The following is an 18,671-nucleotide window of genomic DNA, read 5'->3' on the forward strand; positions in this document are numbered from 1 at the left end:
AAAACGTCTGGTTCACCAATGTCCTGTGAGGAAGGAGGAGATTAGAATCCCTACAGTGTGGAAACAGGCCCTTTGGCCCAACAAGTCCACACCGCCCCTTGAAGCATCCCAACCCAGACCCATCCCCCGTAACCCACACACCCCTGGACACTACGGGCAATTTAGCATGGCCAATCCACCTAGCCTGCACATCTTTGGACTGTGGGAGGAAACCAGAGCACCCGGAGGAAACCCACGCAGACACAGGGAGAATGTGCAAACTCCACACAGACAGTCGCCCGAGGCTGGAATCGAATCTGGGTCCCCGGTGCTGTGAGGCTGCAGTGCTAACCACCGAGCCATCTGCTGTCCTTAGCTGGTCTCAGCTACGTGACCCAGACCCACAGAAAAGTGATCGCTTCATAATTGCCAGGGTAAGGATAGTTAAGGGTGGGCAATGAATGCTGGCTTCCCTGTGACTCCCACATCCCAGGAAAGAACAAAAGAAATTGAAATTAGATTTCTGTGAAAACTGTTATTCTACAAACTCTGGTACATGTAGAGCAGACTATAAAGAGAAATGTTAGTGCTGTCTCACTTAACACTTCAAAAAAGGAATTGCCTGAGATTTGGCCTGGAATGGGATTAAAATGTTCCAGCTTGGTTTTAGATGGGTTACTCTGAATATCAGAGACTGTAGAAGATGCTTGTTTCTGTACAATTGAGGTCAGGAGGCAGTATTACCTATCGGCAGTTTGCTTGAAGCCGATGGGTAGAGATGAAAGATGGATCAATGTTGTAGAATTCTGGTTGAATATTTTGGTGATCTGATAATATTTTAACACAGCTTTCATTCAGGAGTTTAATTTGCTCAGATGAACCAAAGGTCAAGTAAGTTGTACCTGGATTGTGCTTCATTATGGACTTGGGTAGTCAGATTGTGAATGTCCTTTCTGTCAGTTTTATGGCAGCAGGTAATTGATCACAGAAAGTTGGAAAAATGATAAATTTAAGAGTCATTTTGGGACATCCACGACGTTCTGAATTATCAATATAGAATGAACTTCAGAGTAAGTTTGGGAGGCAAAATCCTTGTCATTTGCCTGACTTTACATTTGTAATATTGGTGTGAAGCAGTTTCCCTTAACATCAACTTGGAAGATTTGGTATAAATCCTGGGTTTTGCCCCAACTTTATTCTAGTGAAGGAAGCCTTTTCAGTTTGTTTGTCAAATCAGGCCCCATCTATGGATTTCCATCACAAATTAGTACGAGCAATGCAGGTCAAACCTTTGCATTCAGTTGGCTGGACAGTCAGTTAGTAATGAAGGCTGATGCCAACAGCGTGGGCTTAATACCCATACCAGCTGAATTTACCATGAAGTACTTTCCTTCTCACTCTCTCTGCTCATCTAAGACGTGGTGACTCGCAGGTTAAATCACCACCAGTTGTCTCTCACCAATGAGAGCAGCCTATGGCCTGGTAGGACTGTACTGACGTCACTCATGCTTGAACTTTAAATACAACCGAAGGCTAGATGCAGGGAGAAGGGCATTGTTGTTGAGTTGTCCGTGTTGTTTTCGAGATAAATGAGCTCGTTTTGGCCAGATCATTACCTATATTAATTAAACTGATTGGTGACCCCACAGAAATAACTGTTGTCGCTTACTGTACATGATTGTTGAATGCTTCAGCTGCATTTCACCAAGGTTTGTTACTTCGATGTTGCAGAGGCCAAATTTCTGAAACTCCCTCCCTCATCACACTGGGTATACTTATACCAAATGGATTGCAGTGGATACAAGTGGGCAACTTATCACCACCTTCTCAAGGACAACTGGAGATGGGCAGTTAGCAAAGACACCATCCCCTGAAAGAATACAAATAAAATCGCAAAATTTATTGCAAAATGTTACAATTTGCAAAGTGCACTCTGAATATAACTGGTAGAAACAACAATTTTGTGTACATTTTGCATTACTTAAGGTGAGATAAGTTGCTGGTTTGTTGTTTGATGACCGAAAGTAAGTACTAAACTCAAAAGTTGTTTGATTATCTGCTTAGTCATAGACTAAGCACCGAGATTGAGTCAAGTTCAACAAGTTACCCAGCTCCTCAGAAAAAGTCAGTGAACTATTTCTAATCAGTCTTGTTTTGCATTCACCTCCACACAGGTTTGGCAGATCCCAGATCATGTAGCACTCCGGTCTATAACGGACCCCATTGTTGTCTTGGAGGGCCATTCGAAGAGGGTCGGGATTATCACATGGCATCCAACTGCCCGGAATATTTTACTAAGTGCAGGTAATATCATCACTGTGGACTGTGTTGTTCAAGCTATGATATGTTGAAATCACCAGCGGACAGTATAGGTGATTGTTAGCTTAAAGTTGTGTTGATCCATTTTTATATGACACCTGAAAGAATGTGGGAAGTTTACAGCATTTGAAATTATCCAAGACAGAGAGTTTTTTATAGCAAGACTGCCTAGTGGATATGTTTTACATAATGCCTGTTCTCATCCCATATGGGAGGAAATGAAGATTGCTATATATAGATCACATTATGTGCACAAACAGCTTCTCTAAGTAAATGCTGCTTCATAGACAGTATTAACTATCAGATTTACCCTGAACTCCAGGAGGGTGGGAAGTGGTTTTTCAGACAGAAGAAGCCTATTTGCAATGACAGTCCTTCAGAGCTGCTATTGTGTGCCTGCTATCAGTCAGTCACACAATGACAGGAAAGTTGACATCCCAGGGGCTTGAACCAAAGCATGCTGATTCATTGTGGGCAATTTCAACCCACAACAAGAGCACCAGGCAGGTTTGGCTCAGATTTTGTTCGATTTTATCTGATTCCCAACCTAACCCAAACTTCCACTTCTGGTTTGTAACAGAGTGGGTGCATTGGAGTTGGCAGATAAACTGCTTGTTTGGGGTGTGTTGCCAACTTAATTATTATAAAGCTTTCATATATTCAGCTCATTGGCCTGTCTGTCTGTGTCTTGTGCTCTTTTTAAAGACAGTTGATGGATTTATCAACTTTTTCAATATTTCTCCAGTTTCTAATCATTCTTTTAAAATGCCAATATGGACTTTATTAGTATCATGAGTGTTGTTTTTGAATCTCCATATTGAGGTTCCCCTGGACTTTTTTTTTGGTCTGCCTTTAATCTTCCTTAGTGGCCATCTTAAATGAAATTTCTATTTCCTTTCATATTTATTGATTCCTCTCACCCCAGTTGCACCAAAGAAACATTACTTGCAAGTTGCTTGTAAAGTTTAATGAGTGTTCAGTGGTTAATTAAGGACAGAAATAAGCAAAGTGACTCATTGCAGCTGTTCAGTTAAGTAGGTGCATCATTATAGGAAGCAAGTGTCATTTCAGAGAACAGAAGAGTTGTCAATTCAAATGTGCTCTAAGAAGACTTGCTTTGAATTTAGCATGCCTGATTAATTCAGGGATACTGTCATTTATAAGGATTCTATTTCTCTGCATTTTTCCAGGAACTGTTTTCCTTTCCTTTGAAAATATTATAAAACTTCTGTTTTGAACTGTCCTGATCAGCAGCTGATTCTGATGTGCATTGAGATATAGGACATGCTGAGATGCAATTGCTTGCATTCTCATACAAATATGAGGCACATACAAGCTGTTTACTTTTGGTGGTTAGCACGGATTTAGAAAGACTTGCATTGGGCGCCGATGTATTCATTAAGCAGTGTGATATATCGATATGACTTCTGCGATGTTTGAACAATCCTATTTTAAAACATGAAAACATTGGAATGCTGCCATGTTTAATCCCTGCTTGTTCCTGGTTCAGACTGCACCAAAATTGTCCTACTGGGTCTGTTATACATTGTGATTCTCAGGTGAAGGTGTGAAGTGCTCCTTAACAAAACACCTACATACACATACTTCAGTTGCCAACATGGAGTATCTCTGCCTGTCATTATAAAAGCTTGCAGCATGCCAGGTTAGCAAATGTAGACATAACTGAGCTGCATTGCATTTTGCCTCCTCATGGATGATTACCCGAGGAAAAGTAACACAGCAGATTTTTCTATAATTGTTTCAAGTAAGTTGAGCCACAACATTGTTTTGTTTTTACCCACAGTTCACCACCATGAAATACCCATGTAGTCAATTATGGGCAATACAAACTATCAAGGAAGAAATGGGTGGTAGGGAGAGCAGGAAGGGTCTCAAACTGGAGGGGAAAATAAAACACCGTATTCCCTGTGGTGTCGACCTCTGTCACAAGGTATTGAGAGATCACGGTATCATGCAATCAAATTAACAATTACTTCCAGTGATCAACAATTATGATCTCCTCTTACTTATGAATTAACTTGCTAGACAAATTTAGTAAATGAAGCACAGTGATCTCCTTGAGGAAGCAGTGTGGATGCTTATTAGATCACCTCCTCAAAATGGCTTTGTATTACAAATGAGAAATGAGAATTTTCTTGACAAACGCGCTGAAAGCTGGGGTCAAATTTCACAAAGCAGCAACAAAAAATGGAGTCCCCATAGAATCCTGGAATTTGCAAGAAGATAGCGTAGTTGGATGTTCATCACTCTGCTTGTTTCTGGCATTGCTGTGAAATGAGCCTGTCACCATGACAACGCATAATGGCAACAACAGCAGCCACTTGCATTTGTATATTAAACAATAGCCACAGCAACGGAACCAGTCCATCAGCCCAACAGATCCCAGTGATTGTTCATACTCCTCCAAACCTCCTCCCATCCTGTCCAACTATCCCCATCAAGTTTTTCTTTTGCACCTTTCTCCCTCTTGTGTTATCCAGATTCAGTTTAATTGCACCAATACGAGTTGTCCCAATTACTGTGTGTGAGCTCCACATTGTAACCAGTATCTTCAATTCCTGGCTTCCATTTCTAGCTTCCTCTTCACTGCCTCTGTGTTCTGAAGCGTTTTTTTACAATTTTAACTCTCCTAATCAGGCTATCCCTCCGTCGTCTCACTTCTAGGGAGCCCCATCATGTTTAATTTATCGCACAGTGCCTTTAACATAGATTGGTCATCACAAGATGTGTGACAGAAGTGTAATGAAGTCAATGAAATCAATGCCCAAGACAAAGCAGGAGATATTAGGGGATTATAAATGTGGTGAAAGAAGTGAGTTTTGAGGAAGGATCTTCAAGAAGGACAACTTCTTATTTTGTCCATAAAAGGGCTGTAGGCTCTTTTCTGCGCTCCTGAACAGGCCCATCTGGTCATTTTTTAACATCTTATTTGAAGCATTGTACATTTAACAATAGAACACTCTCTTTGTACCAGAGTGGGCCAGCTTAGTCAGCTTGAGTGTGGCACAGAATGATGTTAATAGAGAGGGTTCACTCCCTGCACTGCTACGGGAAGTATGTAGAGGCCCTGCCTTATTGACACGCACCACACTTTGGTTACAGTGCACTACTCCACAACCATCTCTCTACAATGAGAGAGATGCCCAAGCTTCTTTGTGGAATATGGCTAATTGCCTTTCTGTGCCTCTTCTACATAGCATTGCATTGTCAGTTTGAATTACATGTTCAAATCCTGGAGAAGTCAAACCCATAACTTTTCATTGCTCATATGGGAATGCTTTAATGCTAGGCTGTACTAGCTCTCGTTACTGACAGTTACAAATGATTTAAAAATAACTTTCAAACTGGACTGTCAATCTTGATTTGGGAACAGGGTGTGAGTGAAGGAGGCTAGCGAGAATCATTCTCACTTAAAAGTGAAGTAAATTGACCATCAATAAAATTTACAGGATATGAACGCAATATAATTGTTTGACTTTAATGTCATTGAAAGAAATAGAAACTAAAAACCTGCTAAAATTTGTTACTTATTTTCCATGAAGAGACTGACACTAACATAAGTGTAAAGTCCACAGTTTTATTCTAAAAGTAATGAGTAGAGAAATGTTTGTCATTCATTTAAGTTTCTATACTTCCACTTTATAATGTCCAAAATATTTTTCAAGCCTTTGGAAAGTACAATTCTTGAAAGCTGTATTGGAATCGAGAATGTGTTGTTGACTTTATAATCTTGAAATTATTAAAAACTGAATGGAAAACCATGCAACTTCATTAAACTGACAAATATTCAAGTTCTAACTCTGCATCATTCACAAGATTTTTTAAAATTTTGAAAAAAAGTTAAATTTTTACCCTATTTCCTAAAGTGATTAAATTGCAGATTTTAATGTAAGCTATATCATATTTTTTAAATTAAAGGGTGAACCTCACATGCCTCTAGATGTTCCATGACAGCTGTGAGAAATATATTTCAAGAGACAAGTGACTGGTAGACTGTGCTTTTGTAACTGTACTACATAAATGGTTTCTGAATGAAGGGAATGAGAAGAATGCAGCCACATGCACATATAATGCTCATGTACAGACCTGCAAACTTATTCATGTTTATTAAAACCTTCTCTGTATCAAATCCTTCTGAGTTGGCTAATGAATTTTCATCTCATTTTGCATATGCAAGTAAATAAATAATTATTCTTAGCTCGACGGTCAGTCTACCTGTTAGGGGAAGCTATTCTCTTCAGCGGCAATATGTTGACCATAAAGTCACAGAGGTCGCCGATCTCCTGCTGTCATGGATTAGGCCATTCAACTGACTGGTCCGATTCTGCCATTCAGCAGGACCCAGTTCAAGTCCCACCTACTGCAGAGGTTTGTTATTACATATTCGAGCAGGTTGATTATCATAACGACACAACATCCCTTAGATCACCTTTGGGTTTAGTACATTGTATAGACAACTGTCAGATAGACATCTGTTTCAATAATTTTTAAGGATATATATTTCTTCTGTGATTATACCACAGTCCACTTTGCCAATTTTAACTACAAGAATAAAAATGCTCCTCTTTAAAGCAGGGTGCAGCTTTCCTTCTCACGTTCGCAGGGTTGGTTCTGTGGGTGAGTAGAAGTGAGAAAGGTGATGGGAACACTCCCCCTTTCCTTTGAACTTTAAATGTTTCCCCAACAGTGACATGACCATGCTCATTAAAACTGAGCTAACATTGGCAAAATGATTTTCAGCAAGTTTCTCCATGATTTTTTTATATATAAAACTGGCCTTAATTGCTAGACCTAGGTTCATTATTCACAAACAAAAGCAAAATTGCTGGAAAAGCTCAGCAGGTCTGGCAGCATGCAACAGGCCTCGTAACTTTCTCTTCCCTGACTCAATGCCTCCATTCCACAGTCCCCTAGTTTTCTCACTGTTCTATTCCACAAAAGACAGTGGAAATACTGCCAGCAGCTCACTAACACCATGTTGTTGAATCGTAAGACCAGTCAGGGCCATGACTGAAAGAGACAGGTGGCAACAAAATGGCGAGCAGCTTCCACGACTTGCAATGATTTGTTCAACCTATACCCCAATTAACTATCTCTTTGTCTGCCTAAATGCAGCCACATGCACATATAATGCTCATGTACCACCCTTTTCAGTTCTGAGGAAGGGTCACTGAACTCGAAATATTAACTCTGCTTTCTCTCCGCAGATACTGCTACACCTGCTGAGTTTCTCCAGCCGTTTCTGTTTATGATCCAAATTAATGAAACCAGGCTGCACTATTTTTATCTGTGCTCTTAGCTCAACGTGCATAAAAGCCTGGAAACTAGTTTGTTTTGCTTGTTGCTCGGGACAAAGCAGCGTGTGATAGTTGCGTCATACATTCTGCAAGTCATAGGACCAAATTGCAAAGGCATGTGTTCACGTGTGGATGTTGGCGAGACTGGGAGCAGATTTGCGGCTGAGATGTTTTCTGTGCTGGAATAAAGTGTCAGCATCTGCTTCCTCAGTTTCCCGACACACACATACCACCTGGGAAGAGATTCGGTGGGATTTAGGACAATGAGTTTACTGCCACTGAAGAGTTTCACTCCTTCAAGTACAAAAAACAGTCAGCAGAAAAGTAGAAGGGAAATGAAGTATGAACCATTACAGTACACATTCCCTTGGGCTTTGCTTAAGCTCTGTCAGATGTGTGATTGTGGGTTGAACTATGACGAGAGAGAGATCCAGAAGAAGGAAATGCTTTGCCGATGCCAGTAGTCAGGAATAAGTGGCAGTTCTGACACAGCCCTGATTTAAGTTGGACACAGTGTTGTTTTTATAACACCTTTAATGGTCGTGCTCCTTTGAGACCACTGCTGTTTGTGAAGGCCACCTGTTGCACACAGCAGCTGGCATCCAAACAGAATGAGGTAAGGAGCTTCGTGTTTTATTCTGCTGCCCTGACAGCAGCTGGGACACTTTAGGCTGCTTTCAAATCCAAGAGAAAATAAAAGTACCCACAACGTTGATGGACATTCAAATCCTACATTTACAACAGAATCCCTTTTACAGATTCAAAGACCTGTTCAGTCTAGTTTTGGTGATAAACTGAACAATCTATCAAGCTAAGAATTGCTGTTAGACCTTTCAGAATTGATATTAGTAATCACTTAAGTGATGAATGAATCTAGAAGTTTAAAACCCTTCTGCAAAATGCAGTTGATGCTGGATTTTGTCAACCAGAAATATTAAGGGATTTGGGGAAAGAGCAGAAATTTAGAGTTGGGTCAAATATGAATGATGATCTCATTGAATGGCAGAATAAGCTCAAGAGATGCGATGCCTATTCATGTCTTTTTATATTCCTACATGAGGGACAACTTTTTCATACAGAGGGTGATGCATATATGGAATGAGCTGCTAGAGAACTGGTGGAGGCAAGTACAATTAAAACATTTAAAAGATATTTGGACAGGTACGTGGATTGGAAAGGTTTAGAAGGATAAACCTTGTAAATGACAGAACTATGTTAATCATGTTGCTAACACAAATAGATGAAGGGTGTTGCTTAATTAAATATCTAGGGCAATTAAATAACAAGTCTAGGAATGAGATGACAGACAGAAAACAGATACATATAATGCTGGATTCTGGATATAAACCATATCAATAGCAAGAAAAGTAGTTCACTAGTTGGTTGAGGATTGAATTAACAAGCAAAGTTACAACACAGTGTGTATTTACACCCTGGCATTTGAAAGTGTTCCTTGTCCACAGCTTATAAGAAATCAGCTGAAATATGATTCTAAGGAAAATTACAGTTGATTTTTCCTCTTCCGTGCTGGCATGTGCCGCCTTGCCTCCTTTATCTTGAGTTGGCACGTCAAATCGTAATCAGCGACCATGGCACTATACACACAAACCTGGTCTTGATTGCTGTGAAAGTTAAATGTACAGTTACTGATAACTGAGTCTGCTGCTGTGTGAATTGAGACAGATCTTTGCAAGAAGGAGAAGAATTCATCTGACACACTCACACCGCAGCACCTGTTGTGGGAAAAACAATATTAACATTCTGGGTCTGATATGACTCTTGCAGAATGAGAGGTATTTTAGTCTTTTGTTTTCGCTTGCTGAATTCATATTTGAAATACACTGCCATTTCACTGACCACCTTCATGCACTCCCACATTTATTCCAGCTCCATCAAATTCTGTTAAAAATTTTACTGTCATTGTGTATTGACTCTTACATTGTGAGTGCTGTTCCCAACCATTATCTCAATGGGTGCAGCTCCCTTTAACTGTATCTATTTTTCTTAACATTTTGGTGCTGCCCCACACTAAATCTATAGGCCCTGACTGTTGTTTGTAATCAATAACTGGACTCTGACGTTCTTTTGGAATAAAAGGGATCAGAATACGAGTGGTGTTGCAGTACCTTAAAAGTTCCTAACGTGGAGGGTGTCAGTTTGTTTAAGAACTGAGAGGATACAGTAGATAAACTAACGCTCAAGCAATTTATTCCTTTAAAGGTCTGGCCTTCACAAGCTGATACTGAGTACTGACCTTTTACACTATCTGGTTGTGTCTGTTGCAGGCAGTGATAATATGATAATTATTTGGAATGTGGGGACAGGGGAGCCCTTGATAACTCTCGATGAGCTGCACAGTGACCTGATTTACAACGTCTGCTGGAACCGCAATGGCAGCCTCATCTGCACCACCTGCAAGGACAAGAAAGTGCGTGTCATTGATCCGAGGGAGCAGCGCATCGTTGCTGTAAGGTTTTCCACTGGCTAGAGACATGTGTGTGCTGCATGGAGTTTTTGAAGTTCCAGTATTTGATTGCATCTATTGAGCTTTTAATCAAATCCGAATTAAAATGCAGCATTTGGCAAGCCCGCAATAGCTATAATGAACTGTGATGTTCTAACTGGAAAAGGCACTGTCACTATGAAATAGAGGCCCTGCAGCTTTCCGATAACCATTTGAAGATAGAACAGGACATTGCATTAAGACTGGGAAATTGATGCAATGACAAAACTGATTAAACAAAGGCAGATAAGAATTAAGAGATTGAACTGGCCGATTTTTTTTCTTTATTTTCCCCAGTGGAGAATCTCACACAGACATCTATGTCAAACTTCAGGTCACCTGAGTTATGCAAAGTAAGGCTGGACTGTAATACTATGTCAGAGCAATGGATTTGATTACTCTCTCTTTTAATCCTGGTTTGAAAGGTACTGCTGGAGAGGAATGCTAGTCAAGGGCTGTAGAGTAGCCCACATGAGATGCAGGGTCAATCCAGTTTGGTATGAGCGTGTAAAACTCTGTCAGTGTATCCTACAGCCCAGGGAAAAGGAGAGAACTTAGAAGCTCACATAGCTATATGGGCCTGTTGAAGATCATACCTTACGCAGTGAACAATCTACGAGTTTGAGGTCAAGTTTGCTTCGCTATTAGGCAGATTGGAAAAACCCAGTTACTTACCAGGCTCCTGTATCTGAGGTTATGGTGTTGGTTAAGGGGAATTGAATAGTTCCTGCAATTTGACCTGCAGGTTTTGATTTTTTGATGTAGTGCAATGTGCATCACATTGACATCCCTCAGAATTCTACAACTTGGCAACATCATTGACACCATTATGATGAGGCTGACCTCCATGTCTTGGTGTCTGGGTATTGATAGCAGATTAAATAAATGACATGCGTTATTTAAGTTTTAAATTTTAATGTTTATAAACAAATCTGTGGAGAGTGGGGTTAAATTATTTCAGACAATGGAAGAAAAATCTTGCATTAACTTAATGACTTACCTTACCCCCAGCACAGTCTAAATCACTTCCAACACAATTTCTAATATTTGGAATGCAGTCGCTGTTGATCATGGAGCAAACATGGCACATTATGTGCCAAAAGATGCTGGTTGAGGTATTAAATGACAATCAAAATGGGAACATTCCATATTCTTCATTGAACAGTGCCAGGGTGAATGGGGTTGAGAAATAGATCACCCGTGAATGAATGGCAGAGCAGACTCACTGGGCCAAATGGCCTAATTCTGCTCCTCCTTCTTCTGCTGTAAGCAGCACAGGATATTTTACGTCCACATGGGCAGATGAAAGGCCTTCCTTTAACATTTTATCCAGATAAAAACATCTGACAATGCAGCACCCCAAAATTATTGTACTGTATCAAACTAAATTAAATGTTCACATTGTAGAGCACGGCTTGAGCCCTCAACTTTCTGAAGGAGATAGTGGAGGCGTTAGTGGTGATCTTTCAGGAATCACTGGAGAGTCCCAGAGGGCTAGAAAATTGCTAATGTAACCCCTCTGTTTAAGGGAGTGAGGTAAAAAACAGGAAATTACAGGCCGATTAACCTGACCTCAGTCATTGGTAAGATTTTAGATCCATTGCGAGGGATGGGATTTCTGAATATTGGGAAGTGCATGATAAAATTGGGAAAAGCCAGCATGGCTTCATCAAGGGGGAGGTCATGCCTGACAATTCTGCAAGCGTTCTTTGAGGAAGTAACGAGCAGGGTAGACCAAGGAGAGCCAACAGATGTTATCTACCTGGACTTTAAGAAGGCCTTTGACAAGGTGCCGCATAGGAGGCTGCTGAGTAAGATACGGGTCCATGGTGTTAGAGGCAAGGTACTGGCATGGATAGAAGATTGACTGTCTGGCAGAAAGCAGAGAGTGTGGTTAAAAGGGTCTTTTGGCAGCCGGTGAGAGTCAGTGTTGGGACCACAGCATTTCACTTTATACATTAATGATCTAGATGAAGGAACTGAGGGCTTTGGCTAAGTTTGCAGATGATACAAAGATAGGTGGAGCAACAGGTAGCATTGAGTAGGTGGGGAGGCTGCAGAAGGATTTGGACAGGTTAGGAGAGAGAAAAAAGTGCCAAATGGAATACAACATGGGAAACTGTGAGGTCGTGCACTTTGGTAGGAAGGATAGAGGCATAGATTATTTTCTAAATGGGGAGAAAATTCAGCAGCCTGAAGTGCAAAGAGACTTGGGAGTCCTAGTCCAAGATTCTGTTAAGGTTAACTTGTAGGTTGAGTCAGTAGGAGTAAAAGGAAGACACTTTTTAGAACAGAGATGAGAAGAAACTTCTTCAGCCAGAGAGTGGTAAATCCATGGAATTCATTGCAACAGAAGGCTGTACAGGTCAGGCCTTTGAGTAGATTTAAGACAAAGATAGATAAGTTCTTGATTGTTAAGGGGATCAAAGGTCACATGGAGAGGACGGCAGAATGGGATTGAGAAACTTATCAGCCATGCTTGAATGGTGAGGCAGACTCAATGGGCCGAATGGCCTATTTTCTACTCCTATGCCTCATGGTCTCACCTGGCATTTCAGACATTGAGCAAGCTGAGACCTGAGAGGGACAAAAGACAACTATACAAAGAAACCATGTATGCAACAGTCCTTCAGTGATGATGCTCTTAGGTAATATCAAATACTGGTACCTCATTGTTTGAATGCAGGATGAGCTACTAATGAGATAACAGAGAGAGTATGCATGGGTGTACATTTACTCTTCTAGGTATGAATGCTCACATCTGAAATATGTCATTTGGAATTAAAAATGGATTTGTTTTGTAACTTTAGTTCAGAAGCTGATTATTTTTTCCAGTAGGTACAGATTAGTTTAATCAGCTGTGAAATATAAGAACTCTTGATTAAGAACTCTTCCAGTTGCTGTGGGCAGTGGACCTTGGAAGTACATTATCATTTCCTCTGGTATTTTCAGTGAAATTGTGGATTTTTATGAATGGAATGTGTTGGCAATGTCCGCATGTTGTGACTGGAGGTATTCTTACCAACCACCCCCTCTTATATTTGGAATCAGAGAAAAGAGAAGGAATCATTTCTGTGGAGTCAGGGTACTTGTCTGAGAACATGAGGCACACCCTGAGTGGACTTAAACACATGTGGATTTTTGTTCTCAAAATCCTATTCCTGCTGTTCTCAATACTAGGGATACAAATTTATCTTCAGAGATGGTGCCAATTTTCAGTAATTAGCTTACTAGTGAAAATTAGATCATAATTGTGCCAGGAGTTCTGCTAGTTCCATGTAATTGGCACCCTGGGAAAGGTTGCAAATTTGAAGATTAGGCATATTCCTGACACAAGCAGAGTTGTCAGATTTGTAACTGGATTTAAGGGAGAAAGGAGTTGAAGGATACCACTACAGTGAAAGAAAGAAATTAGAGTGGGGTGAAGCTTACGTCATATGTAAGTCAGGCTGAGTATGTGTTGTAAGTAACTCCTGTGGCTGTACAGGACACTGGTTCAGTCACTTTTGGAATACTGCATTCAATTCTGGTCTCCCTTCTAAAGGAGAGATATTGGTAGACTTGAAAGAGTGCAGAAACGATTTACCAGGATGTTGCTGGGGCTGGAGAGTTTGAGCTATAGGGAGAGGTTGAATAGGCTCGGGCTATTTTCCCTGGAGTGTCAGAAGCTGAGGAACCTTTTTTGAAATTTATAAAATCAAGAGGGTCACAGATAAGGTGAACGGTCAGGCTTGGTGAGTCCAAAAACTAGAGGGCATAGGTTTAAGGTGAGAGGGATAAGATTTAAAAGGGACATAAGGGGTAACTTTTTCATGCAGAGGGTGGGGTGTGCATGGAATGAACTCCCAGAGGAAGTGGCACAGGCAAATACAAAAACAGCTTTTAAAAGGCACCTAGATGATGAATTTGAAAGGTTTAAAGGGATATGGGCCAAATTCTGACAAATGAGACTGGATCAATTCAGGATGTCTGGTTGGCTTGGAAGAGTTGGAAAGAAGGGTCTGTTTCTGTGTTGTACAACCCAATGACTGTATGACTTTTTATGATGTCTGAAATCACTACCCATCTCTTGTTGTGTAACAAGAAAAAAAACAGCCAATTTGCACACAGCCAACTCTGATAAACAGCAAAATGATCACTGAATAATCTGTTTGTGAGATGTTGTTTGGGGGATAACTTTTGGCCAGGATAATCCCCTGCACTTGTTGGAAAATAATACCTTTGGCTTTTTAATGTTAACCTGTAAGGAGTGAAAGATGTTCTGTTAAAAACTCCTCTGAAAGATTGCAGTTTTGACAGTGCAGTGCTCCTTCAGTGCTGTAATCCTAGAGTGGGACTTAAACTTGAAACCCTGAACCATGACTGAACAAAATGACAAGATTTAAAGAAAAGCGCCACTCAAACCATTCAAATTTGTAGCAATAGGCAATCAGTATTGGACTAATCCGTGACATGAAATTGCTGATACAGAGAATAAATGGTTTCCATAATAACTACAAAACCAGTCGCTTCACGCAATTCATGTCCCTCTAAATGTTTCCATCTGTGTCAGGTTTTATTTTGTTGCTCATAAAGGTCTCACAGAAAAGTTCTCTCTTTGTTCGATAGCCTGCCAATGCTGTCAGGGCATACACAGGGAAAAAGACAATGAATGCTGTTTCATCATTTATATTGATGAAATAAGGCCAATAAAATGTAAAAACATGATCTTTATTGAGCAATTATGAAGTGACACTGTCAAGTGACCTGCTCAGAAGTACATGATAGCAGCTTGCCAACCATTCTCCTTGTGAGCTCTGTGATTTCTTTGAGGTTGCACCTGTATACTTCATGATGCCTAATTTCCCTTATCGAAAACCATTTTGTAAATTGTCTCTGTTGGTCTATCTGTCTTACTCTTTAACACATACCAGACAGAACACTTGAACTCTCCCTCTCTCTCTCTCTCTCTCTTTCTCTCTCTCTCTCTCTCTCTCTCTCTCTCTCTCTCTCTCTCTCATACACACACTCATATACACACACACACACACTCATACACACACACATACAACACGCACACTCATAAGCTGAGGTCTTGTCACTGCCAAACTTCTTAAACTCACTGGATTGTAAAGTAACTTTAGCATCCTTAACAAATAAGGTAAAGCTCATAAAGTACTGAATCTTACTCTGAATGAATGTTTCAGTAGTGTTAATTTCCACCCATTTCCGTCTGACCCTTTCTTCAGGGATTATACGATATGGCAACTGAGACCTGACTTGATTTCTCCTTAAGTAGATACTTTCCATGAATTCAAGGGCCCATTGTTTCTCTTGTTAAGAATTTATGAAACGGGTGTCTTGCCTATATTAGTATTTGTTCAAACCTTTGAAGTGTCTCTCAGCATTAGCTGCCAATTTAATTCTGTAAATTTTGGTCCCATTAGTATTTACTTTTGATCATCCATTCTTCAAATGTAAGCATTGCATGACGTTATCCCTTGCACCTCATTTGGTGATCTGAATTCGTAGGGAATACTGCTGGGTATTCCTCGGGTTTGTAACTTGGGAAAAAATGTCCTCCAGGATGTGTCCGTCCAGGCCAGTGTATGTTGTCTTCAGCTGTGAGCCTTTTGCAGTGCGCCTTCCTTTGTACAGTTCCCATTGTTGATTGTAGGGACTACTGTACTATTTATTGTAAATCCATGGGCAATTTAATACATAGTTTTATAGTAACTTATGAGAACATTTCTGATTGCAGATTTCTTAAGTCCTACTTACACAGGCATCAGAAGAACAGCAATGAAAAGTAGCTACCATTCACAGACACCATTTTGTTCCCATGTAGTAAACCCAGAGGAAGCTAATTATTATTTTTCAGGTATGTTACCCCTTTATCCACCCCCCCCCCCCATAATTTTAATCCCATTTCTATTGTAGGTGGGAAGGGGGAGAATGGACAGGCTTTAATTCTTCCCACATGACTGCCTGCTAGTGAAAAACTATTAGAGGAAACACAATTGCAACCTGGTTAAGACCTCTTCCTTCCACTTTGACTGATCCAGCAGAAAACACTGCGGCATTTGCTCAGCTGGTGTCCTATTTCTGCTGGGTGTAATGCCCTGCCACTCCAGTGTAATTCTGCTGGTAGAGGCAGGTACAGTTCCAACATTTAAAAGACATTTAAATCGGGACATGAATAGGCAAGGTTTAGAGGGTTAATGGCCAAATGCAGGCAAATGGGACTATTAGGAACCTGGTTGGCATGGGTAAATTGGGCCGAAGGGTCTCTTTCCATGCTGTATGACTGTATGATTCCTCCTTAAGAGATCGCTAATGTCAAAGCCACATGTCAGACCTTTGTGCAATCCCTGATCAAGTTATTTGTTTTGTTTCTTTAATCATTTTTGAGAAATCATTTAATAGGTTATTGAAACAACGTCCTTTCGATAATGATAGGGAAATAGAAATGTTGCTCAGGATTCCCTACCACTGGGACTGTGAGGTAGAATAGATGTGCTCTGTCTTCGTAAAAGTTGCAAGTAGTGTACGATGTACTTAACCAGGCAACTAATACAGCGTGAGTTGAGCTGTGTCCCAGTCTTTTAATTGACACGGCTTGGAATACTCTACAAAGCTCTAGAGTTCAGATTCTAAGAACCAAAAACCCAAGTCGAGGCCATCTTTAGCAGCTGGTGTGGCTCCTTCTGCGTCACTTTGAAGCCTTACTGTGGGTGCTATTGGTTAGTCAGACATATTTTGTAAAAGGTTAATCTGGGTGAGGGGTTGATGAGATGTTCTGTAAAATGGATGCCTATAGGATTAACATTTGTGCATGTTGTGTTGCTGTGACTGCATGTTTATTTCTGTTTCCTCCAAAATGCATCTTGCCCGGGTGCTCCTCGTGCTGCTCTCTACTAACCAACAAACTAAGGAAAAGAACAAAGCACATGAAGGCGCTCGCCCAATGAGGGCCATCTTTATGTCCAATGGTAAAATCTTCACCACAGGATTCAGCAAGATGAGCGAACGGCAACTGGCCCTCTGGGACCCGGTAGGAGCTGTTTCATCACTGGCTGGTTGGTGCTGGGGAGGGAGGGGCCTGTGACATCAGCCTGGTACACGACACGAGCAACAGACAAAGCCAAACACATGCAAACAACCAACGGGCAATAAATGGAGCCGAATATGATCAAACTTCTGAGTAGAATCCCTCATTTGCTTTTAATTTCACTTCTGGCACTGCGCAGTTTCTTTGCATTTATTGGTGAAATAGCACAAACATTCTGGTTACTGGCAGATCAGTTGTGACTTTGTTTGGTTTAATCCTTGCTATTTGTGCTTTTGCCGATCCACTATGAGATCTTTGCAGAATTCCTGATCCCTTTTCTCCACTCGTCCCTCACCCAACTGTTAGCTCACCTCCCTGTCTTTGGTGCAGATTGGCCAACATGATAATTGGATCAATCTCTTGAAAACAATAAATACTGACTAAAGTGAGTACTCATTCCAGACCTGTCCTGTAGCTCATGCTTCTTATCAGTGGAATTATTACTGAGAATGTTTTTCCTTCGCCTTGACCTGTGACTCCTGATACGAGTTTGATCATATTCAGCATTTATTTTGACAGGTTCCTTGGAACTGGGCTGTGCCGTTAAAGAAGCAAATTGAGTAATTTGTTATCAAACCAGATAGTTTGGCGCACAATGCTGTAAAAGTTCTGTGTTCTGTCCCAGCTGGACACCATGCTAAGAGAAAGTGGGAAGAACTGTTTCTATCTCAACCAGAATTCCTCTTCACAGGCCAACTAATCCATTTTGTTAAAATGATAACATTGACGGCAAGCAGATTTCTTTACAGAGAAACATATGCATGGGGTTCTGTGCACCACATATACTCCCGGAACAAATTGGACTTGTATCAGCTGGTATTCTTATTGCTGGCCAGGAGGAGGAGTTCTAGGGCTTTCTCTCTCACAATGGGAATATTTGCTTCAGACCTCCTGGAGGTTTCAGGATTGAAAATGAATCCTTTGACTTCAGTCTGAAGCGAAGCTTCCCCAAATGCTTATACAGTTGTTCTGTTGTTGTGTTAATTATTGCTTTCTTCTTCAGGAGAAACTGGCCCCCCATGAAGGCATGAGGCCGATGAGGGCCGTTTTTACACGGGAGGGAAACATCTTTACCACAGGATTTACCCGAATGAGTCAGAGGGAGCTGGGGCTGTGGGACCCGGTAGTATTCAATGACTACAAAGGGTCTAGGCCAATGTGCATCATCCATTAGCAACATCTTTGAATAGGACTATTTTTCTGAATATACAATCTTTAAGCCAAACAGCAAAATTTAAAAAAAGGACGGAAGTGGGCATGTATGATGGAAAATAATGATATTGAAAAAACATCTATAGCTATGCATTGGTTTTGTTGTTTCAACCAAACCTTGATTTGATATAAAAACCACAAGAACTGCAGATGCTGAAAATCAGAAACAAAAACAGGAATTGCTGGAAAAGCTCAGCAGGTTTGTCAGCATCTGTGGAGAGAAATCAGAGTTAACGTTTCGGGTTGAGTG

General features: G+C 40.7%; 1 protein-coding gene across 7 annotated transcripts in view; it reads left to right on the forward strand.

The window, feature by feature from the left end:
- LOC125464515 (coronin-6-like) overlaps positions 1-18,671 on the forward strand; it is a 222,945-nt gene that overhangs the window by 179,567 nt on the left and 24,707 nt on the right. For 6 of the 7 annotated variants that reach the window (XM_048556954.2, XM_048556952.2, XM_048556956.2 and 3 more), the window contains 3 exons: positions 2,154-2,283; positions 9,902-10,083; positions 17,033-17,152. In XM_048556954.2, coding sequence (XP_048412911.1) covers positions 2,154-2,283; positions 9,902-10,083; positions 17,033-17,152 — 432 coding nt within the window. Of the gene's footprint in view, positions 1-2,153; positions 2,284-9,901; positions 10,084-17,032; positions 17,153-18,212; positions 18,333-18,671 lie in introns of all 7 variants that reach the window. The other variant, XM_048556953.2, reaches the window with a different exon arrangement.

This window comes from Stegostoma tigrinum, chromosome 27, assembly GCF_030684315.1.
Source record: "Stegostoma tigrinum isolate sSteTig4 chromosome 27, sSteTig4.hap1, whole genome shotgun sequence".
Lineage (NCBI taxonomy): Eukaryota > Metazoa > Chordata > Chondrichthyes > Orectolobiformes > Stegostomatidae > Stegostoma > Stegostoma tigrinum.